Source organism: Lepisosteus platostomus, chromosome 14, assembly GCF_059453375.1.
Source record: "Lepisosteus platostomus isolate fLepPlt1 chromosome 14, fLepPlt1.hap1, whole genome shotgun sequence".
Lineage (NCBI taxonomy): Eukaryota > Metazoa > Chordata > Actinopteri > Semionotiformes > Lepisosteidae > Lepisosteus > Lepisosteus platostomus.
Genome location: NC_142624.1, coordinates 8687075 through 8712052, shown reverse-complemented (window position 1 = coordinate 8712052; position 24978 = coordinate 8687075). Strand labels below are relative to the sequence as shown.

General features: G+C 36.0%; 1 protein-coding gene across 3 annotated transcripts in view; it reads left to right on the top strand.

The window, feature by feature from the left end:
- The window catches only part of sh3bp4a (SH3-domain binding protein 4a), a 55617-nt gene extending 40994 nt beyond the window's left edge, over positions 1-14623 (top strand). For all 3 annotated transcript variants that reach the window (XM_088606894.1, XM_088606895.1, XM_088606896.1), the window contains 2 exons: positions 12383-12571; positions 13281-14623. In XM_088606894.1, coding sequence (XP_088463020.1) covers positions 12383-12571; positions 13281-13505 — 414 coding nt within the window. In that variant the 3' untranslated portion in view covers positions 13506-14623. The remainder of the gene's footprint in view (positions 1-12382; positions 12572-13280) is intronic.
- Positions 14624-24978: the final 10355 nt, after the last annotated feature.

The following is a 24978-nucleotide window of genomic DNA, read 5'->3' as shown; positions in this document are numbered from 1 at the left end:
TCATCAGTGTTCAAAAAGCTATCTCCCTAAACTAACAGATTTAAATTCTAGCTTTACGTTGGAGATTTTCTGTAATCGAATAACATAAAAATATAAGCTTGGTTCATACACTGTTCCTTTTAATGTACTTGTGTAATTTTAAAAGAATGAGGATGGTTATAAATACTGAAAGTTCCATGAAGTGGGTCAGAATGATATTTTCAAAAAATGTTTTTGATCAGGTGAGCACAGTGGTTAGCATTGCTGTCTCACAACCCTGGGGCATGGGTTCAACTCCAGACCTGGCTGGAACTTGTATGTTCTCCCCATGTTAATTTGGGTTTCTTCTGAATGCTCTGGTTTCCTCCCACAGTCCAAAAACATGATGGGAGGTTAACTGGCTTCTGTAAAAATTGGCCCTAATCTGAATGTGTGCGTGTTTGTGTCTGTTGGACTGGTGCCCTGTCCAGGGTGCATCCAGTCGTGCCCCCAATGCTTCCTGGGATAGGCTGCAGGACACAGTGACCCTGAATTGGATAAGCGGTTCTTGAAAGTGATGTGATGTTGTGATGTCGCAGATGAAAGAGGCTTATCTTATCACTCACTTCGACCCTCAGGCATCGAGGCTTAGTCAGATTTCTACAGCAGAGGTAAATGCTGAACATGTTTGTTAAATTACACTGGTGTTCAAAGCAGTACTATTCAGAATGTGCTTTGTGAATCATTCACAAATATTGTATTCTAGAACAATTTATAGCAGGTTCTCTAAAGCTGAAGCACTTTAGTATTGTACTGCACCGATACTGTGTGAATGTAACACTTATTATTAAAAGCTGGGTTTCTGAATTAAGTGCATATCACCAATACATTTATTTTTTACCAGTTCCTATTTCCTTCAGCCTAAAATTGCATACATATCACATGGAAATACCCATTTCTTCGATGCTACTGAGTTATTTTTTTCTTCAATGCTGAAACTTTTGTTTGTTTTCGAAAAGCTGTGTTTGACTTAAACTGTATTATGTACAGTATATACAGTATTTGCACAAAAGGATTAAACAGATTATGAGTTTGTCCATGTAAATGACTCTTAGTCCTGTGATTTGGTAGAATCACTGTACATCCATTTTTGAATGGACTATGGTTTATTTTTTCTTCATTTTTGTAATAGTTCATTCATTTTTGTTGAAGGAACATATATTGCGTACTGTGGCCTATTTGATCAAACTTTACACTTTACACTTCATTTAAAAACTTTTCAAATATGCAATTACTGTCCATCTGTAGTTTTAGATTTGCATAATTCCATCTCGCCCAGTTCCTATAAATGATAAAATTCCATCCTATGGAAATACATAAACTTTTTTTTCAAAAGGTGGGAGATTAAATTTAAATAAATTGGAGATTTAAACAAATCCTAATATAAGAAATAGAAAAAAAGGTTTGAATCATACATATTTGTACATTAATGTAAGTGACTTATATTTTACAGTCCTTGACTGTTTTGACCATGTCAGTTTTAGCTTCTTTGTTCCTCACCACAATTTACGAGTCTGTGGAAAATTGAAATCTTCTAATACTATAGTGTCTCCTCTGCTACATATCTTCCTGATCTCATACAGTAAGCTGCTTACTTTCTACATCAGGTGGTCTTCAGCATACACCTGTTGTTAAGCCCTTAGAATCTAGCCCTTAGTTTCCCATGTTAATCCATATAGATTGTAAAATTCCTGTGCACTTTTGCTTAAATTCTTTAACTTTCATGTTATGTCTCACATATAGTCTTACACAACCACCCCTTCTATTTTTTAAAAAAATGTGTGTAATTTAATTTTGAATAATTGTTCCCCAAGCTATGTTTCAATTCTTACTGTAATGCAATAGTTACTTGCGCTCTTGTAGTGAATTCCTTATTTTTTTAGAAAATAATATAGGCTATTACTTTTAAAATAGAATATGATGATGAATGCATAAATAAGACCTGAGAGCTAACATAAGAGATAGATGGAAAACCCAGCATTTACAAGACAGTTATAAAAATCAGTGGCGAATTTCTTATAATTTATGTCAATTTGTAGCCTAACTATACATGGCATTCTAATATATACACAAGACAGTAATGGTAAGTGTACAAAGTGTATTTAAAAAAATGTAAAAGGCAACAAAAATAACCTATACCACATAGATCAGCTAAACCAAACTATGAGAGTGAAAACATAAATATGAATTAGAGTTGTTTTACTTAAAAAGGTTATTGCTTCTGACTGCCTGCCCTTTAGGTAAAGAACTTCATACTCGTGTATGACAGCAAAGGGTATGTTTAGAATTGTATTTTAGCACCATGGTAGCTGTTTGATTTATGACTGGTACACCATTGCATCTCATTTATTAATTGTTTGATGTACTTGAATATTGCCTGGAATGCCTCTTCAGTCTGCTCAACACAAAGAAAGCAAATTTGAGAACATTTAATCCTGGTATTGCTAAAAGGAAAGAACGTTTAATTATGCACATAACCTGCGGTCGTTCCTGGGAGAGCATTGAAAATTCAAGTAAAACATAAATCTGTACATCAGTGACTGTCATTTATTCAGCCTGCTTTTTTACCTCAGTCCATTTACAACTTCTTACGTTGTCTGAAAATGGCTTACTAAACAATCACTAGTGATGAAAAATTAGCACGTGAAGCAAACGCTGCAAAGCTTACAATGATGAATCGACAGTTTAGTCCATTTTGAGGTTTCATGAGATGTCGTATGCAGTGTATTTTGTCAGAAATATATTCTCAGGGCCAGTTAGTCCTCTACCAAATTGACTTTAGTCTGCTGTAGTTGTGTTTTTTGATAATGCTTGAGATATCTTTTTAGATTAACTTCATTTTCTTTGGCCCCTTGCTGTTTTAGAGGAGGTAGTTATTATCTTTAAATTCAGAAGAATTAAGAATATATATTTGACATGTAGGGTTAGTTGTATAAGCCTATAGATTTATCACAGGAGCATTTGCAGAGGTTCTGAATGCTGTGAAATTTATTGCTAATATAAAATCCAATTTACCTCATAGGTGTCCCCTCATACAAAAGCAAGGAGATTTCACTTCTGTTTTTCTCTTTTCCATTTATGACTGGCCAGAGAGGTCACTTTGACATCTATTTCAGTTGAGGTGGAATATTTCAAATGGTCTTCAGCTTCACCATAGATAAGAGAAATCTAAACAGAATACAATAAATGATAGCTCAAATAAAAGGCCACTGTAACACGGATCTAAATAAGGCATTGAACTTAGCTTGTAACTTCGGTTGCAGTGACTCCATTGCATTTAATATGAGCATTTTTTTATACATAGTTTTTACATTTAATAATTTAAAGCATTCAGCTGATCCATATTTATTAGCATATCACGTGGAAGAACTGGTAATAAAATCAAAATTTTGTGCTTATGGCTGTGAAAAATATTCAAAAATCTACAGGAAACAGAAAAGGTGAAGTGACAGAAGCTCTGAAGTAGCACTAATGAAGTGAAATCTGAGCAGTTTCTATTGGCAAGACAATTGATGATCTTTCAGTTGCTCTGTGACGCTGATTCATGGCAAGTGCGTGTTTTTTATGTGGAAGGAGGAAATTCTTTAATTTTTATTGAGGTATTATCACTAAAATTCATGGTTGTTTAAAAACTAACCTTATTACTAGCTTAGCACTTTACTATGATTTTATTGCCTTCTAGAGGAGACAAAATGTTAAAAATGCTACTTCAAACAGCCATATCACCCTGCAACTCACAACTGGCAACCCACTGAAGCTAAGCAGGTGTGAGCCTGGTCAGTACCTGGATGGGAGACCTCCTGGGAAAAACTAAGGTTGCTGCTGGAAGAGGTGTTAGTGGGGCCAGCAGGGGGCGCTCACCCTGTGGTCCACGTGGGTCCTAATGCCCCAGTATAGTGATGGGGACACTATACTGTAAACAGGTGCCGTCCTTCGGATGAGACGTAAAACCGAGGTCCTGACTCTCTGTGGTCATTAAAAATCCCAGGGCATTTCTCGAAAAGAGTAGGGGTGTAACCCCGGCGTCCTGGGCCAAATTTCCCATTGGCCTTAACCAATCATGGCCTCCTAATAATCCCCATCTATGAATTGGCTTCATTACTCTCTGCTCTCCTCCCCACTAATAGCTGATGTGTGGTGAGCGTTCTGGCGCACTATAGCTGCCGTCGCATCATCCAGGTGGATGCTGCACATTGGCGGTGGTGGAGGGGAGACCCCATTACCTGTAAAGCGCTTTGAGTGGAGTGTCCAGAAAAGCGCTATATAAGTGTAAGCAATTATTATTATTATTAAACACATAGTATACCATACAAAACTTGACAGTTATAATAGCAGTGTTATAATGTGGCGGAAAAGGTGAAATCAAGACAGCTGGTTAACACTGAGCTAAGAATTGCTCAAGCTATTTAAGGAACTATGAGTAACTGAAGTATTTTTTTATACTTACAGGATTTTAATTATGATAGACTTAAGTGTTTGCTTATTATTGGTTAAAAGAATTAACAGGAAAGGTAGGTAGCCAAGGTCCCATTGCATGACTTAAGTGGCCCCAGAACTGTCTCTTGAATATCAAACAGAACATTTATGGATATCAGGGAAAAATCTAACATTGTCACATGTGTTGCCATGGTAATTTTCATTCTTTAATTCAAATTGTGCATTCTTTTCAAACAGTTTGGCCATTATTCATAACACATCTCCAGTTATGAATCAGCTCTGTTTACTGACCTGTCCCCTGTCCTGCACAGGAAGAGAGAGGACCTGTTCTTGTACTCCTTCAACATGCCCATCTATTGATCACTTGACACACTGCAAGCTGCAGTAGAGTAAGCATAGAATGGCAGACTAGTATTTTTCTTGATTAAATCATTTATAGCATAAGGATGCACTATAGATTCTGGGAATCAATGTTATTTTCCAAGCCAAGGAATCCCTGACCAACTCAAACTCGCTGCAACTACTAGGTTAATCCAGGTTACAGTCACTTAATGACAGCTCCAACCATTGATCACAGCACTACAGGGCTTTAACTGCATTCTAACCAAAAACCTTTACTGGGTACTTATTTTATAGACTTTGAAAGGTTATCAATGAAAATGTGATTTGGACTTGCATTACTTGAACATTTGAGGCAACATAATCATTTATACACAACATTTTTTACCAAGCCTCTGATTTTGTTTGGATATTTTGATGTTTATATGTTTTGGTTTTAACTGAGAGATATTTCTAAAATATTAAACTGTCCCTATAATTTGTAATGTTAAAAGTTTAGAGCTCTAACCTGGTTAGAGCTTTTGCTCTCATGAATCGAAGTGAATCTCAGAACTTTCTTTTTGACAAACAACACCATTAATGTTTTTGACCTTCTGAATTTAAATTAGATATGGTAGTGGCCTATATGTAGAGTATAGACATTTTTTTTTTACATTAGAAAACATGTCTCTTCATGACTCTTGATTTATAAACCAATCACTTAAATTTATCACAAAAGACATGCTATGTTTATGTTTCATAGAAAAATGACAGACTAAAGTTTAATCATTACCAGTTTACTTAGCTTTGTCCATAGCAAATTATATTTTTACCCATTTGTACAGCTGGACACTTCAGTGGATCAATTTTAAGTGCACTACTTTCCCCGAGGATACAACAGCATCCCCAGTTCAGAATATTTCCCTAAATCCTTCTAGTTACAGGCCCAGAGACCAAATTCTACTCCCCTTTTGTATGGGTGTCTGTTGTGTAAATCACCTTCGAGTTTTTATATTTATAAAGATTTTATTGGGTCAGGGAAACCCGGTTATCTGTTAAGTAAATAAGCACCTTAATCCCCAATCCTTTCTGCACATCATATGCAGTAGGTCAAGACTGATGATGATGGATGGCTGGTGTTCAGAAACAGATAATGTGTCTGAATACACTTTTGCATAAGAATACACAAAATGTATTGAGTCGTATTATAATCCGTTATTAGCATGTTCTACTATAGCCTTCTGAAAACATTGGAATTTTAATTTTAGTTAGTTGTTCTGATACATAGTACAAAGCAAGTTCCTATAAAGTTTGATGAATTCAGTTGTGACATTCTGATACTACATCGATTATACAACAAATGCTGTTCTAGTTGGCTGGAGGCATTTTTATATTTTGGAGAATGCAGGTCACATTGTTACTACAGTTCTCCTTTCTCTGGGAGAATTCATTCTCAGACTTATCTGTCAGCTGTGACAGATGGCAAAATGTGGCCTACACAGAAAGGCAACCATGCAGAATTTATTTTTAGTCTTTTTGACAGCAATAATGAGAAGCCTGACTCGGCACTTTGAGGTCATTAGCAAGGCCCCACGTGGTTTAGATTGACAACTACAGAAGCCCTGTGATACTTCCTCTTTCAGACATAAGTAACAGCAATGAGTGTCTTCAGATTCAGTACAGTAATTCATACATACATAAATACTGGAAGATATTAAGAAAAGGAAACACAAACCACATTCGCGTTATTTTCTTATAATTCAGTGGTATAACACCTATGCACTTTGTTCTCAAGGTACTGCTGTGTTTTTCTTGCACAGAACATGTAAAGTCTACATTAATTTGGATCATAACTGCAATGTACTCTGTTTCCTTCCAAATGGGATTTGTTTAAAATGTTTTGATAGCATAGGTATTCATCCCCTGCATTCAATACTTGGAAGCATACTTGACAGCTAGAAATCTTTTGAAATATGTATCTGCCAACCTTGCACACTGGGTTGATTCTTCTTTGTAAGCTTGTATCAGTATTTGTCAAGATGGTGGTCACTCCATTGTAGGTTTAGCTATGTGCTTTGGGTCATTTACTTGCTGAGAGGTAAATTTCCTGACTTATGGTGAATGTCGTCCTAGTTTTAGGTTTATGTATCTGCTTTGGCAAACTGAATGAACTTTGCTTGATCCATTTTCCCCCCACCAATCTCAGAAAGCTTCCCACTCCCTACAGATGAGATTTTACCTTGTAATGTTGCCACCACCTACTTGAATGTGTGGATGGTGTTAACTGTTTTATTTTTTTTTCAGGAATAGATTACATTTTGCCACTCTGCCATAGAGGGAATGTTTGTTTAGTATTTTGTATATTGTTGGATTATTATCTCCCAACTCAACCATTGAATAATTTAGCCCTTTCACAATCTCCTGTGGTGGCATCTCTGACCAGTTCCCTCCTTGTACTGCTTCTCACTTTGGAGGGACAACCTGATATAGGGAGTTCCTTGTGGTAGGATATCCCTTTCCAGTTATTAATGCTCAATGTAAGCATACATGAAATTCACTGCCTAATGGAGAAACCTTACCAAAACCGGTATATTTATTCTGAAATAATGTGTAAACCATTATTATTGCACACAAGCAGAGGGCAAATAACTATGTGGCAATGTAACTTTTTGTGTACCTCAACTAATTTAGGTTTTTCATAGCAACTAGGTGATTTACTTGCAATAAACATCATAGGGTTTTATTTTTCTTTGCAGTTTTGTCTGATAATTATTTTTTTGCCCATGCATGTGTTCATGTTTTGAGCATTCAGGTTTTAATTGTAAATTTTCACTTGAAAAAATGTGTCTACACATCTTCTACATGTCTATCTTTTGTAATTCTACAAAATGGATCACTTTTGGAAGGGAAAGAATACTTCTGCAAGGCAGCTTATATTATTAATTTGATTATATTTTTCTTTTTTGAGTTCATTGTAATATCTCAAAAGAAATAGAAATGCTTTTATTTTTATTTGTATGTTCACGATTTTAAGTTTTTATATCACTGCAGAAATATATGCTATGTATATGTTTGCTCATTGACTCAGAGCTGGCTTTCTTTACTACACGGTGTCAAAAAAGTAAAGAACAAACCTACATATAATCTTTGTTGTGACACTGTTTTAAATGTGTGAAGGAGATTCAAACACAAATATTATTATTAAAGCTGCCATCTCATGTCGGCATCTCATAGTATGCAATTAAACTGAATAATAAATAAAAGCAGCTCTCTCTAGAGGTGCATTTATTCTACTCCAAAAAGGTATTGGACTTGGGTTAAAAGAAAACACAACTTAGGCTTCAAACAAAAGGTAGGGTTTTTAATGTTGCTCCTGGCAACCAGAGGTATGTTAAATGAATTATTTTCCTTTATTTTCCCTGGTGGATTTGCAAGCTTATTTCACTTGGGAGAGAGAGGTGGCAACTCTAAACAAAAGCTGTTGTGTAACCTTCTTGTATAAAGCAGATTATTAAAATAAAGAATTTAAATCTGAAATGCACACGCAGCATCCATGTACTGTTGTGTGGTCTACAGTAGCTGGAAAGCTGTACAAGTATTTTAAGAGGTATTATGATCATCTGGTTTTATGTGAAGTACAGTATATTACAACCACTTTTGCATTTATACTTTCCTGTTCCATTGTTTAGTTTATTTATAGAATTGTCGATTTGAGAATTTAAAGGAGTGATAACTGGTGTGTGCATGCTTGAGTAGCAAACAAAAAACTTTCTAAATCTTTATAAATGAAAGCATTGACAGCATTTAAAAACATACCTGACACCTCATACTACAAATACTAATTTGAATTAAATAAACAGCAGGTATTAATTTGTACTCACATGGAAACAATTATACTCAGGAGACTGTTAACAATTTGAGTTAAATCTAGTTATCCTACATTATACCACATCATCAGACTTGGATAATGTTAACTTCATCCTTCTGCTCATAACGTTAGACTGCAGAGATGCATTTGGAAGACGGTTCACACTCAGGTCACAAATAAAACTGGGCATGCTGAAGTGCCACAGAATACCGCATGGTGTTATTGTTTCCTGTTATGCCATTTAATGTAATTACTGTGGATACAATTTAGCTATTAAGAGTTTGTAGCATATGTTGTGTGACTGCTACAAAATGACTGCAAAACCTTATGTAGCATTTCTTATTTTGTTACAAGTTATTGATTAAATGATATTTGTGTATAATAAGGGAATTTTCTTAAGAGAAATCCCAGAATCCCTTCAAAGTCAACCACTGGGAAAGTATTGTCAAATTTGTTGGGGGGAGGGTGTTTTTCACAATATGGAAAAGAGCAACTTAACAGATGTTTCCTGTACATTGTTATTAATGAAACAAAGCACCATTTTGGGACATTAAAGGAGGTGTGTTGCAAGGCTTCTGCTCAGCTTCCCAAGGTATAGCACAGTTAATTTCTTGAAAGATTATATAATACATTAGTCTGAGAATAAATCAAGGTGGTTGTAGTACATAAATCACCTGTGTATGTGTATGGTTTGGCCTATTAATATTGTAACTTTTAAAGGATTTAAACATTTTCTAAGCCAAGGAATTGAAATATATTTTATAGTCTTTTCTTTTATGTCTATATAAAAAAGTGCATGAGTTCAACATGGTAGTAGTTTAATTCAGCACTATTACAGCTTTATTTGGATGATGCTTTTATCCCAAATTACTTTTATTTGCACAAAGTTATACTGCTGGGTACTAAAGAAAATGATGCATCTTGGTCACAAGTATGACAACAGCGCTCCACCTAGGATATCAACCCATAACCTCTTAGGTACAATGCAAGAGCACATACAGTTTCAGCTACAGAATACAGTAGGTCAATTGTTTTTCCTCATTTGAAAGTGGGGGAAAAATATAATAACTTGGACTCTGCATTCAGCTCCTCCCTTTAATAATGTATTATTTTAAAGAAAGCATTAGCTTTTCTGAAAGGTAAACAACTAGAATATTTTTTTAATTTGGCTATATTGCAGTGCCAATATGCTTATCAGTTATTGACCTAATACTGGAGTTGAGAGCTGCCAGATTTCTTTGACAGGAATTGCATAGCATTTTAAAATATGCAGAGATTAAGAGATGAGAACTGATTTCCTGGGAGGGCTAAGCTTAACGTGGTTTTATTTGTGACCTGAGTGTGAACTGTCTTCCAAAGGCATCTCTGCAGCCTAGCCTTGTTAACCTCCTCAGTCTCCTGCTCGCATTATCCAATTCGGAGTATTTATGGTAGCATAATATAGGATAACTAGAGTTAACTAAAGTTGTTAACAGTCTAATAGAGTATAATGTTTGTTTTAATGTATCAACAAATACCTTTTGTTTAGGTAAACATTTTGTTTGCTTAGTACCTTTTGTTTTTATTTTATTTTATTCAAATTAGTATATTTATGCAAAGTTTGGGAGCACCTTTTACATTTTTTAATGATGTGCGAAAACCAGGTATATTTTTTATGAGCTGTCTGTGCTCTTATTTCTTAGGATGATAAGGTCAGCAGTTATGCTTAAGTATATTACTTGAACCAATTTTGTAATCACATTTTTTCCGTGAATACTTTGTTAATGAACAAATGAACAATGCAATAATAAGTTCTCTTGATTTAGGTATATGGTCTCTTAATGAAAGCTTGTATATTTTGTTTAATAGGGGGTTTTGTGCTTCGTTAAATACAAGATTAGGATGTTTCTGATTAAATATCTTGTATCTTACTGAAAGTAAGAATTTGTGTATAATCAATTAATAAATAAACAAAGTTTATCTTTGTTTCCCCCTTAAAAAAGTCCCTTGGTGAATTTTTCTAACTAAATCTGAGACTCTCTGGTTGAATTCACATGGTGTGACTTTGTTAGCCTTAGCTATGTTTTGGTATAAAGTAATGTACCAAATGAAATGTCTGTTGCATCCCCACTGCCTTTCATACTTAGAAACTTTACAAATAATAATTTCTGTTGAAGTTCCCAACACATTACTTATCCTTCAAACAATCATGCTTAAAATCCAGAAAAAAAGATTATAATAAATAATAATATTATTTAAGTTATTTAAATATTATTATATAATAATAATATTAAAGATGTTCAGTGGATAAGAGTTTTTTTTTATCTCTTCTTGAGGAAACCTCCTGCCCTGAAAAATGACTAGGCAGTGACATTTACTGGACTCTAAAAACATGATATTAAGCTTTTTATTATTGTACAATTACAAATACACAGCCCCAATATATAATACATTTTTACAGCAGTTAGTATAGCAGCTTTGTTTTACAAGCTGTACCCTCGTGTTAAAAAGCTGCGATAATCAAAATGATGTAAATACACTTAACATAAAGTCATGCATAGTCTGTTACTTTGAAGCAGAGCTTCACAAGCAAAACAATATTGAAAATGTTACATCTTCACACTTTACAACAGCTTATAGAAGTTGATCAAACTTCCATTCAATTGTTGTTATATATTATAATTTTAATAAAGGGTATAGTTTGTGTTTCCTCAGTCATAACCTGACTGCCATCAATACCTGTTTCAAGGACATTCCTGAAACCCATTTGTTTTCAAATTTCCTGAAGTAAAGAGAAGCTTGCTCATCCATTTCTGCTTGCACTGGCATGTCTCCCATTCCAGACATTCCAAGCTATCACCGACCTGTAACCGTAATGTTTCAAATCAGCCTGTTGCCCAGGGCACTGCCTTCTTCAGTGTGGTACTGTGTCAGAAATGAATGGATACAATCTCTGACCTTGTGATCTTCATTCGCAAGAGCTTCTGCTGGCTCACACCATATAACTGGCAGTGCTTTACACGCTGGCTCCAACCCAGCATCATCACACTGTACTTTATTTGTGAATGGATGACAAATATTTGTCTTAGAGAATCATCATGTTTGAACATAACAAGGATACTTGGCACAAAAAACTTGTAGCATAAGTGATGTTGCAATTGTAAACCACGGCTGGCATCGTAACATTTGAATACAGAAAACAAGTATAATTGAGTGCAGAAGGAAGATTTGCTTTGCAAAGTATGTGCCCTCCACTGCAGTTAACATATCTGTTTATATGTAACTCAGCCTTTTTGCTCATCTTTTTTTCTTAACCAGAGAGGCCTGGTTTCTTTTCCAAGATCTGCCAGTTGTGCTTCAGATACGTTTGGATTAATTTAACCTTTCTGTTAATTTATTTAGCAGTGTACTGCTAAACGTTACTTTGAATTTTCATACTGTAACACTTAATTATCAAGGCTCTGCGTCATTCTGCCTAGGTGAAAACCATATCAAAATGTACTGTGTTGTTTGTTGTACTAAAAGAGTGAAAAGGGCTTTCTTGGTTAACACACTTCCCAGACAGGCATATTAAAATCATCACAGACCAAGATTATGCACATGCAGCAAAACATGAAAGTCTCAGTCTCAGTAGCCTCGCCTCATGTCAGTGATACAGAATTGATGTAGGAGAATTGGACAATTCCACCCAGTTCTGTTGAATCTCTGAAGTGACACTTGGTCCTTGTACAACTTGTCAACACTGTGCTTTTGGTTGCTCAGGCCCTGCTGAAGATGGACTGCCAGGGGCTGGTTGCCAGGCTTATCCAGGACTTTGTGCTGCTCACCACTGCTGTGGAAATAGCTGGCAGGTGGAGGGAGCTAGCTGAGAAGCTGGCAAAGGTGTCCAAACAGCAAATGGATGCTTACGAAGCTCCACACAGGGACAAAAATGGAGTGGTGGACAGTGAGGTAAGACTACAGGGATATATGATAGTATGCAAATAGTATGTACATATGCTCAGACTTCTCTCCAAATATTTTTCAACAACATATTTTAATTATATATAAATATTGAAATAAATCTGTTGCAAATTAGCATTGTTTTTAAAGTTCCAAGATATTTTTATTTTCCATGTTATGAAGTAAAAACTCCGGGAAAGGCCTTTTTGACTGACATTCTAGACATCTTCCAATTTAACTTTACTCTTTAGTGACAGTATTTCCTTTAGTTTTGTGAAGGTGTTAAGATATTTTTTAAAAAATATTTACTTTTTGGATGTTTTGTGTTAAAACACTATAGGGTTTTATATAAAGGAATGAGGGAATATGCATTGTAATTCAACATATTAAGAAACCGAATGCTTAAAGTAGTCATTGCTTATCAAGATATGAAATAACCTATGACTCATTGTTGTCACATTTATTTTAATAAAATGGGTCTTTCTCCTTTCCCCGACTTATCTACTTCAAGATTACACAATTTCATACCCTAAATTAATATGATAAAGCACAGTTGTTCCATTGCAGTTTGAAAGGGTTATACAGTTTTCAATATTGACCATGCATTTTCAATGAAGAAAACGCTACATCTCTGAATAACAATATCAAACTGTGCCTGACTGATTGATAATGCTTCTTACAAGTCACTCACTAAATTAATCTTGTATTTCTGTCGTAGGCAATGTGGAAGCCAGCATATGATTTTCTGCTGACCTGGGCGGCCCAGATTGGCGACAGTTACCGCGATGTGATCCAAGAGCTGCACTTAGGACTGGACAAAATGAAGAACCCAATCACTAAGCGCTGGAAACACCTGACAGGCACGCTGATACTTGTCAACTGTCTGGACACACTGAGGGCTTCAGCCTTCAGCCCTTCCACTCAGGATGACTTTGCTATTTAAATGCCTGAGCTCCTGCCCACTGTTAGACTGGATCCCTCATGAGAATCGTGGACATAGTTTGCCCTGTGATATCCCAGCCAAAAATTAAGTGGTCTCAGTATTTTTTAACAAAATATTGTTTTTTAATTATCAATATGGTTGTCAATGTAATTGTTTAATCTTGTTTTTTAAGTGGCACATTTTTGTCTTCTTTTAACCACTTTATGACACCTTTTCACATTATCTGCATAACAAATTAGTAGAGGTTTGTTTGGGAAAACAACATATGTAAACACTAGTGCAACAGTTATTCCTATCAAATTTCAGATAAAAATATTACAGAAATTGCTATCCTGTATTTTGATTAAAAAAGTGTTTGGAACAGGTGTTCAGAAATGGCTAGTGAGGATGATAATTTGGTTCTTCTTAACCTAAACCAATAAAAGTCCAAATTGCTCTTTGTCCAATCAAGAACCTCCACTCAACTTTGTCTGCCTCCTATCTAGTTCTCATTAAAAGAACGTCCATTTCATAGATCGCTATTTTTGTGCTTCTATTTCTATGACTTCAGGCTGCTTTTTACAACTGCATTTTTGTATATTTTGTACTGGAGCTTCTTGAAAATAAAGGTTTTTAACCTTTTTTAGGCTACCTGCTTTTTAAATAAAGTCAGCCAGTAATGTCAAGGAGAAATACATTTTTATCCGCATAAATCCTGTATTTGAAGTTTCTGGATTTTTTCTAGGCTTTGTACACTGTGCAAAGAACAATATTATAAATTGAATCTCACTACTACATATTGTTAAGTCCCTTTGTAAAAAATGTTAACACCTGGTTTTAAGTGTATTTTAGTATCATAGATTCATTTTGTTACGTTTTGTTTTATTCATTTATCCTGGTGGCCTAATTTAAAACTTGTTTTCACGGCATTGCTGCATCACAACTTCACCTGGTAGTGGTTTATTCCACATGTTCAGAGATTTGATCTTGTATATACTTGTGAACACAATCAGCGATGTCATTATGTCTGTTTCATTTGTTTTGGCTTTTGCTCAAAGCATTTAAGAAAATCTTCAGTAAATTTGGATTGTATTTCTTTTCCATAAACTCAATAAAAAGTGGCTGCACATTTTGAAATATTTTAGTATATAGTTCTTTCTTGTTTATCACAATAATGCACAGAGAAGCAAGTCAATATTTTCAATCTAAAATGATACATGCTTGCCAAGATTAAAAATGTTTGTGCACAAAATTAAGAGAGAACTGGCTTAGTTGCCTATACAGAACTCTTCACTTCTATGGTATTTACTACAATAACACATTTTTTGTCTTAATTTAGTCTTACATCTACATTTAAAAATGTTAGACAAGCAGTACACACTTGAAATAACAATGGGTTCATTTGTTGTGCTTTTAGGTTGCACCTAAAGTTTTTCTAAAGTATGGAGAGGTGCACACAGATGGGAATTCTTTGGAATAATTGATTGAGTTTGATATATAGTGATATAAATGGCAATGCAGTTTATTGTACAGCAAATTAAAGACATTCTTTTAGAATTCAAAGTGCCCATTTCATTTTCACAACAGAAATAAATATATTATTTAAATAATGTCGAAAGATGAAATTATATGGAAAAAAAAAAATATCCTAAGGGTTTAATTGCAATAGGCATTAAAGCTTGATACGAAGGCTGTATAATAGCTCATTTTAACATAAATTTGTTTGCTTTAACAGCATTCCATACTGAAGCATTAATCTTGAACAAAAAGCAAAATATCAAATTAAAAAATCAATTGACAACTGATTTTGATCGCTACTAAAAAAAAAAGAGCTAAAATGAGTACAAAACGCTATACAGTATAACAGTGTCCACCAAGAAAACAGTATAATGAAATAACAAGGGCTGGAAAACATTAAAATATTTTCAGCTATGATGTAAACAGATGACATAAAGTAATGCTTTGAAGTGAAATAATTGCACTCCCTGGGGCATTTAAGGTCAGTATAACAACATGTGGCTGAAAAATCGTTCTTCATACCAGTTGTGGAAGTTAATACAGTATTACCAAAACCCACAGTAGGTTATTTTTTAGGTGCTTAAATTTGTGGGTTTTTTTTGTCTCTTCTGATCTCTGGATGTACACCTTGGTAGCAAACTCTAGGCTCATTTCTGAGGGGAGTGAGGTTAGAATTCTACAACAAGGGATAAACCCTTGGTCATTTCTTGTGAATGTTGCTTTTGAATGTTTGCTTTTTCCCCCAGAACATTTCAGATTGTAAACTGGGTAGTCCTAGGATAAATGCATTTGATATAACTTATTATGGTTTTTTTTTGTGATGTAGCATTTATTCAATAACTTCAGAACAAGAAAGGTTACAAATGAAAAAAAGAAAACATCGATTGAAGGATCACATCTAGATGTTTTTTTAAGGAAGTCAAGGCATTAACCTTAACTTCAACTTGGCTGGGTACCTTGTTTCAAACCTTTGGATAAAGTAGTGCCTCCTCTTCTCAGATTTAAGTGCCCTTCCACCTAATTTTCACTTCTGTCATCTGGTTCTTGTTTCACTGTTGTGAAGAAGTGCACTGGCTTTACTTTGTCACTGCCCTTGAGAATTTTGAATATTTGTAACAGGTCACCTCCTAAGTGACCTCTGTACTTTTTCTGTCAGAATGTAGGACATTCCTGTAAGTCCTGGAATGTTGTTCTCTGGATTGATTCCAGATATAATCAACAATGTAGCATGTGGAATCAATGTTTGTTATAATCGATATTGAATCAAACTGGAATCAACACCAACATGTGAAATCAATTGTAACAAACTAAAAGCCTAATGTACAATTTTAGCATCTCTTGATTTGAATTATTATCCATTTATTTTTGAATTATTGAATTACAATGGTTGAGTTACAAAACTATGGTTGCTGCTGGAAGAGGTGTTAGTGAGGCCAGCAGGGGGCGCTCACCCTGCGGTCCATGTGGGTCCTAATGCCCCAGTATAGTGATGGGGACACTATACTGTAAACAGGCGCCATCCTTCGGATTAAACGTAAAACCGAGGTCCTGACTCTCTGTGGTCATTAAAAATCCCAGGGCGTTTCTCGAAAAGAGTAGGGGTGTAACCCCGGCGTCCTGGCCAAGTTTCCCATTGGCCCTTACCAATCATGGCCTCCTAATAATCCCCATCTATGAATTGGCTACATTACTCTGCTCTCCTCCCCACTAATAGCTGATGTGTGGTGAGCGTTCTGGCGCACTATGGCTGCCGTCGCATCATCCAGGTGGATGCTGCACATTGGTGGTGGTGGAGGGGAGTCCCCTTACCTGTAAAGCGCTTTGAGTGGAGTGTCCAGAAAAAGCACTATATAAATATAAGCAATTATTATTATTATTATTATTATTATTATTATTATTATTATTAATTACAAGTATTTAAAACTTCTGGTGAGTGAAATTGTGACTGAAAAATTAAATCATAGAATGAACCTAGGATACCAAATTAATATCTCATAACAATGTTTTGATTAAATAAAACTAAGTGCTTAATTTGAATGGGGTATATCAGCAGAAATTTACATTTGCTTTCAGTAAAAAAACTAACTACTAACATCAGTTCCTTGCCATTTGTTAAAGTCCAAAAGCTCCATTCATGTTATATCCTATGCAACACAATGGAGACAAAGGAAGACTAAAGAACTGATCTGAATCCCTGTAATTTGATTTCCATAACTCATTCATAAGCATAGAAACAGCAGAGAGAGAACAAAAAGAATCTGAAATGTGATTATATCTTAAGGTGCTGAGGCACCTGGGAAAAACCTCAGATTTCCCTTAACTAATTTCCAGTCTGTGCTGATTTCATAATGTTGATGTACTTCATTCATAATGCCTCGCTCTTATCACCATAGGAGATAGAGCCAAACTGTTTTCCATTACCTTTGCTCATGGCTTTAATCACGTACAATATATTGTTTCCATCTACCGTTTCTGCCTAACTCTACATTCAGAACTAAAAGCATATTTAATACCTACTCTTCACAATTTTTCCTTCACAGTCCTTCCTCTGAACTGAGAGGCCTTCCTCAGTATCCGCTTCAGTCAGAAAGCACAGGCTGTTGGGCATAAAAAAATTGTTCGGTTTGGGCATTCAAGTTTTGCTGAAAAATGCGTTTTAAAAAGTGCATATGTCATTTTTAACCCTCCCATTACTTCATCCAATTCAGGGTCATGGGGGAGCTGGAGCCTATCCCAGCAAGTCAAAGAAGCAAGGCAGGGCACACCCTGGATGGGACACCAGTCCATCACGGGGCCATGTCACAAATTACAAAATGTATCATTCAAAAGGTTTCCAAAGGGAAACTGAAGAATACTGGTGTATTCAGAGACAATTAAAACAGTTCTGCATCCTTGAGTAACTGGACTCACATAACTTAGATAGGCAAGGCAAGTGACTCGTTTGCAATATTTTTTTTCCTGCTGGTTAGAAAGACCTTTTGTGTTTTTTTCAGGGTGTTAGCCTGCAGTGCTGATCTTAATATTTAATATGAGGTTATCATGTACTGTTTAAATTCAAATTTACGTCACTAATAGTGAAATCTATTTGTGACATAAATTAGTACCACAATCTAAATCTAGTACCATTTTAAAGCAAAAGCTTAAACTGTAGTTTCTCAGACCCAAGAGATTGGGAAACCTTGTTTTAATGAGGAAATAAATAAGAAAAGTTTTTGCTTTTCTGCATGATCTCTGTACAGAGATCCAAAGGAGACCACATTTCCCTAATGTTCCATTTAAAAAAAACTGATTGTAGAAGAGCTGTTGGAGACTTAATTAATTGTAAGTTATGTTTGCGTACGTTTTGTTGCCCTTAAGTGATGGAATCTTAAATCCCCCAAAATATAAAGTGACTTAGCACAGTGACCTTTAAAGCAAACAACTAATTCTAACACATATTAACTTTATTCAGAAATTAACGTTGGTTAACTACGATAGGTACTGTATCAATGAATTACAATGACCGTGAGGACATTATATTTATTAGATGGAAGCTTTATTTAAATTTTTTGCATAGTATTCCTGTACACAGAATTGCATAACTGTAGTAAAAACGTTGCTGCAGCAGAAATGTCAAGATGCTGATGTACTTCCCCAGCTATGTCACTTTCACAACGCACTGGAAAATCTTTCTTTACTGAGCTGAAGTTTGTGACCCTAGGTCTTTCTGTTTCTCTATTCATTAAATAAGTAAAGTCAACTGACAAAATACTGAAAAAAATATTACTACATTATTACAAATTTTGTTCTTTAATTATTATTTTCTATAAATGATACATGGACAGAAAGGCACAGATTCTTTGGGTTTTCTTGATAAAGTAAGTGTTATCACAAACTTCTGCTAACAAGGAAACCTCTTTATTCCATGTCATTGTTTCTTTGTTTGCAATTTACATTCTATTCATAATCCCCTGTGTACAAAGAGTTCATGATATATAATATATAACGGTTCTTATGTTATTCTGATGGATGTGAAATTCAGTCATATGATAAGCTTTTTTGCATCAATACATACATCAAGCAAAAGTCACATTGTTGCCATTTAAAGGGCAGGCTGTGAATCTGATTTTAATATTTCATTATCAAATGGATCATTACATTTACTATAATACAGTATGTAGTTCATATTTCATGTCAGTTATAACTATTGTTTACCCATTGAAAGAAATAGCTAAAAGGTGGTCTCCAAGCAAAGACAATATTTTAATAACAGCTCTTTCTTTTAAGAAAGGTACTTCTAAATGCACTCAACATAACTGGTAGAATACTCTTTATAGCTTTATAGTTTGAACCATTTCAGCTTTCATATTCATACTGTATAAGCCGACAGAAGGACTGCATATTTTGAACTTGCCATCTTATTTTGAGTGCACTTACTTACACTGGCTCATTGGAATAACACAATATGTAATATCTCATTTTTATGTGTATCATTTTGTGTTGACAGCCTTCAAGTGATTAACCCTTAAGTGGGTCAATCTTCAATGGAAAAGAAGACTGTGTTTAGTTAACCCTGTCCTAGTGATTCCCAACAACAGGCTTGTACTACACATGGCCTGCATGGGCAACAGGTTAACTTAATTTGCAGAGAGTTGTGTTCAGAAAAATTGGCTAGTATAGATCTAGTTGGCACTGACATATAAGGTGAATTCATATAATGCTTCTATGTTGCAAGACACTAAACCGCATGTCAGTTGTGATGTCCTACAGGTTCCTCCCAGGCCTGATGGTGTTGGTCTGGTGTGATACACTTTTGTTAAGAATTAACCCATAGGATCTCTTATTTATGTTTTTTTCTGAAAAAAAATATTAATATACAATGGGGGGAGGTGACTTCCAGATGATTCCTTATGGTGGCACAGGACACTAGTATCGCAGGGCACTATCAATCTACACGAGGATGCTAATGCTTAGGCAATTACCACACACTTTGTCACCTGGTTACATTTGCTTCCATGCAACATCAAGCATGTCGGACAGATATGGATGGATGGATAAATGGCCTTTAAATTCAAACTCTTATAACAACATAAGAGCAGCTGTTTTTGTAAGAAATTGGGTTTCTGTCTTCAACTACGTGGCTGAGTAGCTTGTTCCATCCTAAACAACCCTTTGCTCTCCCCAGGTACCACTTGTTCACACATTTAAATGCACATGTAGTTTGCACTAGTGACCTCATGTTTCACTGTTGAATACGAAGAAGCCAACTGAGTTTACTTGTCAATAGCTTTGACTAGAAAGGTTAAACTCTTTTAGCCTGTCAGTGTAGGACATTCCTTTAAGCCTCAGAATATATTTGGCTGATCTGCTCTGGAATGATCCCAGAGCTGCAATATATTTTTTGTATTGCAGTGTTTAAACTTGCACACAATATTCGAAATGTAGTATTTACTAACGCAGTGCATAATTTTAGCATATTATATAGCTTGATTTAAAGAATATGTTTTTAGATACAGTATATATCCTAACATTTTATTTGCCTTTGCCCTTTTGTATAGCTTCCCCGCATTGCCTAGTTGTAAAGCATATGTCAACACAAATATATGTCTTTTTCATATCTTCAACCTCAGAATTTTCCATTGTTATATACAGCTTATATTTACTATCTGATGTAATATTCACTTGTCTAGGCTGTATTAAATGTCATCTATGTCATCTGCCAGCTGTTTTCCCATTGCTGGTTTTTATCAAGATTGTTTTGAATTTAATTTGCAGCTTCTCCAATGTTTGCAACTTCTTCAGTTTTAGTGCCCTCTGCAAACCTGAATATTTTACTACGTATACAGTATCAGAATCTAGATAATCAATCTAAATTATGAATAGCAGTGGTCCTAGAACTATGTTAGTATTTTCCCCTTATCTGTACTGTTTTCTGTTAATCAATTCTCAATCCAGACACAAGCATTTCTCTAAATGCCTTCCACCTGCAATTTTAGAATTAATCTCTCATGAAAAACTTAATCAAAAGTCTTATAAAAGCCTTAATACACCGTATTGTTGCTCTGTGTGTGTCAGTTACTGTTGTTGCTCGTTCAACTTTTATCAGATAAGATATGTAAGATCTTCTTTTTCTAAATCCATGACTATTCCATAGGATCATATTTCCAAGTTATCCTCAAGTTTATTTCTAATTAAGGGTTCCATAACTTTACATGTAGTAGAAGTCAAGACTTATTGGTTTATAATTACTGATACAATTTCGTTATTTTTTGTAACAGGCTACTACATCAGCAGTTCTCCAGTTCCTGGATACTACCCCTGTCTTGAGAGACTGTTCATTGAAGAGTGATGTCAATGATCTCTGATTAACATCTCTTGTTTTTTGAGGCAAGACACCAACAGTGTCCGGGGATTTATTAATCTTAATTATTTCTAGTACTGTACCTGAAACACTTCTGCCTTTTTTAGTGCTTGAACTATTTAATACATAACTTTGTCCTTCCACTCCCTAGGGCAGGTTATTGATTTCACACGGAACACCAGAGTGAAATACTCATTTAGTACATTAGCCTTTTCCCATGAAGTGTCTAGCAGTTTCCAGTATTGTCCTGGATATATATTTACTTCCTCAAAAACCTTTACATAAACAGATACAATTTGCCACATTTGTGATGCACTGCAAATTTCCTTTACAATGGAAGTTTTCGAGTGACCAAGAAAGCTGAAGCCTTCTCCTACACATTGTGTCTTCATCTATGTGTTGTATTGATGGACTAATACTTAAAATTGTTTTCTTTTGTCCTGTGATGGATTCCCGAGAAAATCACTGATTTGGTACAGGTAAAGTGTGTTTTTTTATGCTTTTTGTGCCAACATGGATAATAACAACTGTGTTGTTGCCAGCCTATGAACTTTATGGACAACATCAGCCACCTCAGCTACAGGGAGACAAAATGCTGCCGTCAACTCATGGTCCCTGGTGTGGTGTTCTGCATATAGTTTCCAACAAACACCAATTTTTGTTTACCTCTCCTGAAAGGCTTTGACTTGCAGACTAGCACTAATGGTCTCCAGTATGTCTACATTCCACACACACAGTCCTATACCATTAAAATGATTAATTTGCAAATTGAGTTTTGTTCTTTAGAAACAAAGCTTAATTACTGTTATTAATGAACAAATCATTTTCCAAATAAAAAATTGCTTTCAACTGGGCCTAGTAGTTTCTATGTGTGAAAACAGGAGATGTAGAACTTATTTGAAATCTGTCTGAAAATCTAAATACACCTTTATAGCCACATTCATCACCCCCATGAGCTACATGACAGCCCTTTTTTTTGGACACCCACAGTCTGTGACTCACACTTTTGCATCTACTGCACTTGAATATAACTTGTGGAGTTTTTACAGACCTGCAGCTGAGTTTCCTTCTATGGTCGTGTTGTTTTGCTTTTCTGGGGTGTCTATAAACTGAAGCCTCCTAACCTGAAACCAGAGCATGCTCACTGCAGGACCAGACTCCAGTCTTCAGTGAAACCCCAAGCTTTACAGAGTCCTACAGGGAATAAGAGAAGGTATAGACCAGAAAACTTTTTAAACCATAAGACAGAGACTAGAGCCCATAACCAAACCTGTAAACGTTAAACCTTTATGTGTTCACACACCACAACCAACCTGAGAACAATAACCAGTAGATCTTCATACCATATGCATCAGCCCATAACCACATCAGCCAAGCCAAAGCCCTATACATTAGTCCATAATTGTAATAACCTGGTGTTTTCTCTATAGAGTATATCCAGATGTTATTTTATTGTGTAACTCCCTTAACGATTATTGATAACTGTGTTTTCCCTCTTAGCAACAGGCTGAAACCTGGCAGTCATATCAGCACTGCTGTTCCTTATAACCTTGGGGCAAAACCAGAGCTTCTTATCTTCAGAGTTAACCCAAAGGGAAAGCTAACTTTTGCTCCTCCCTCCCTGTCTTCCCTTTCAATACAGAGACAATCTCCTAAGCAGAGCATGTGTTCCAGGTGTACCTAAACCTCAAACTTGTCTAACCTTCCACAGCTGGAATATAGGTCTTAGCCTTCTACAGGGAAACTCCACGATGGATGTTCTCTCACTGTGTAACCTTCCGCTCTGATCTCAAGAGTTTCTGTCTCAACCATTTAAAGAGACCACAGAAGAATGTCAGCTATGGCAGGATGCCGCAGTGCTCTCACGTGCAGCTGCACTGCTTAGCTGTATGTCCAAATGTTTGTAATTATCCCATCTGCACACATTTGCCCCAATCTCTATACTAACCCCACTAACCAGTCAATCCATATATGGTTCCCTAGACACCACAACTAAATCAAACTCTCCACATGGCGGCTGCCCTGCTACAAGCATAATGCTATAGCATGCTCTGTGTTTGTTCATTACAGCTCATGTCAAAGAAATTTGATCAACAAGATCCCCCTCCTATGTCAATGCTGATTGTCCCCTACAATCATATTAGTAAATTATATTTATTGTCTCCATAACCTAACATTTAATAGAAGTAAGACTTATTGGTCTATAATTACTCTCTTTAATTTTGTCAACAATTCTGTTAAATAAAACATTTTTTTTCTGAAAAAAAACACATTTCTAAGTAATGTGAGAAGAGCAGAAAATTGAGCTTTGGAAACTTTTCTGTATATAAATGTATTTTCAAAGGAAAGCAAAGGAGACAAAAGATGGAGGTTAAAGAAATGGGAAGCAGTGACATCTGACAGTGACAATCTGATAGACCATATGGAAAGAGCACATTGAATTACATTTACAAAAAGGTAAAGAATGGGTGCTACTGTGACACAGTGCTTAGCATTGCTGCCTTGTTGCACTGGGGCCTTGGGTTCAATTCCTGGTTTGTCATTTGTGTGTATGTTCTCCCAGGGTTTGTGTGGGTTTCCTCCTGGTACTGTGGTTTCCGTGAACAGTATACTGTGGACATACTGGAAGCTTAATCAGCTTCTGAGAAAACTGACCCTGGTGTGAGTGTGTGCTTGTTTGTGCAGCTGAATCCTGCCTTGTGCCCATTGCTTGCAGGGATTGGTTCTAGTTCCTCAGCAACCTGGAATTGGATAAAGTGATTAGTAAATGGATGAATTAATGGTATCTTCTTAAAGAAGACATTTCTTGCCAACATTATGCCCTCTGTGTGACCCTTAAGTTGCCACAAAAAACATGTACATGTGTAGTATATAATGTATATCCTGTTGAATATTTTTTGGCTTGTGATAGAGTAGCTTTTCTTCCATTCTATGAGAATATATAAAATTGATTGAAATGTGAGGTAATAAGTGAGTTTGGATAAAAGGTTCTGGTTAAAACATCTGTCTGTAACATGACTTTGAGTCATGGAAAGAACTGAGTGTTAGGAAAGAATTGAAGGACATAAGCAAAATGATCATGACTGTGGAGACACCTCCTGGGATTGTTTTCTCAAGAGCTGTTTTTGGCTCGGCCAAAGGCTCTGGTAACGGTGTGTGAAGGATATCTCTTATTAGTGAAAACATTACAAATAGCATAAATGTAACGAACAGTTCTTTCCGGACCCTATGCGGCCGACACAGTCCGACGGAGTGGGGAAACACAGGGGAAACGTCATGCAGGAAAACGGGGCTGAAGACAGGGGGGCGTGTCCAAGGTGCGCTGGTGCACGGGGGAGGCGTGGCCGAGGCGAACAATCCGAGAGTAGTCCTTAGGGAAAATCCAAAACACACGAGTAAGTCCAAAACCAGGAGATCCATCAGAACAAGAACTAAAAACCACGAAGGCCGGGTCGGAACCGGCGGACGGGGAACAGAGGTTAAAACCTTAACGGGACCAGGCGCTTCCTGGTCCCGGACTCGCACGATATGGAAATCAGATGCAGAGCCCGGATGAGCGTCAGCGCTTGGCTTTTAAGGTGGGCTGGGAATGGGAAACAGGTGCAGAGAATGAAGTCTTTAATGAAAGGGCTGGAG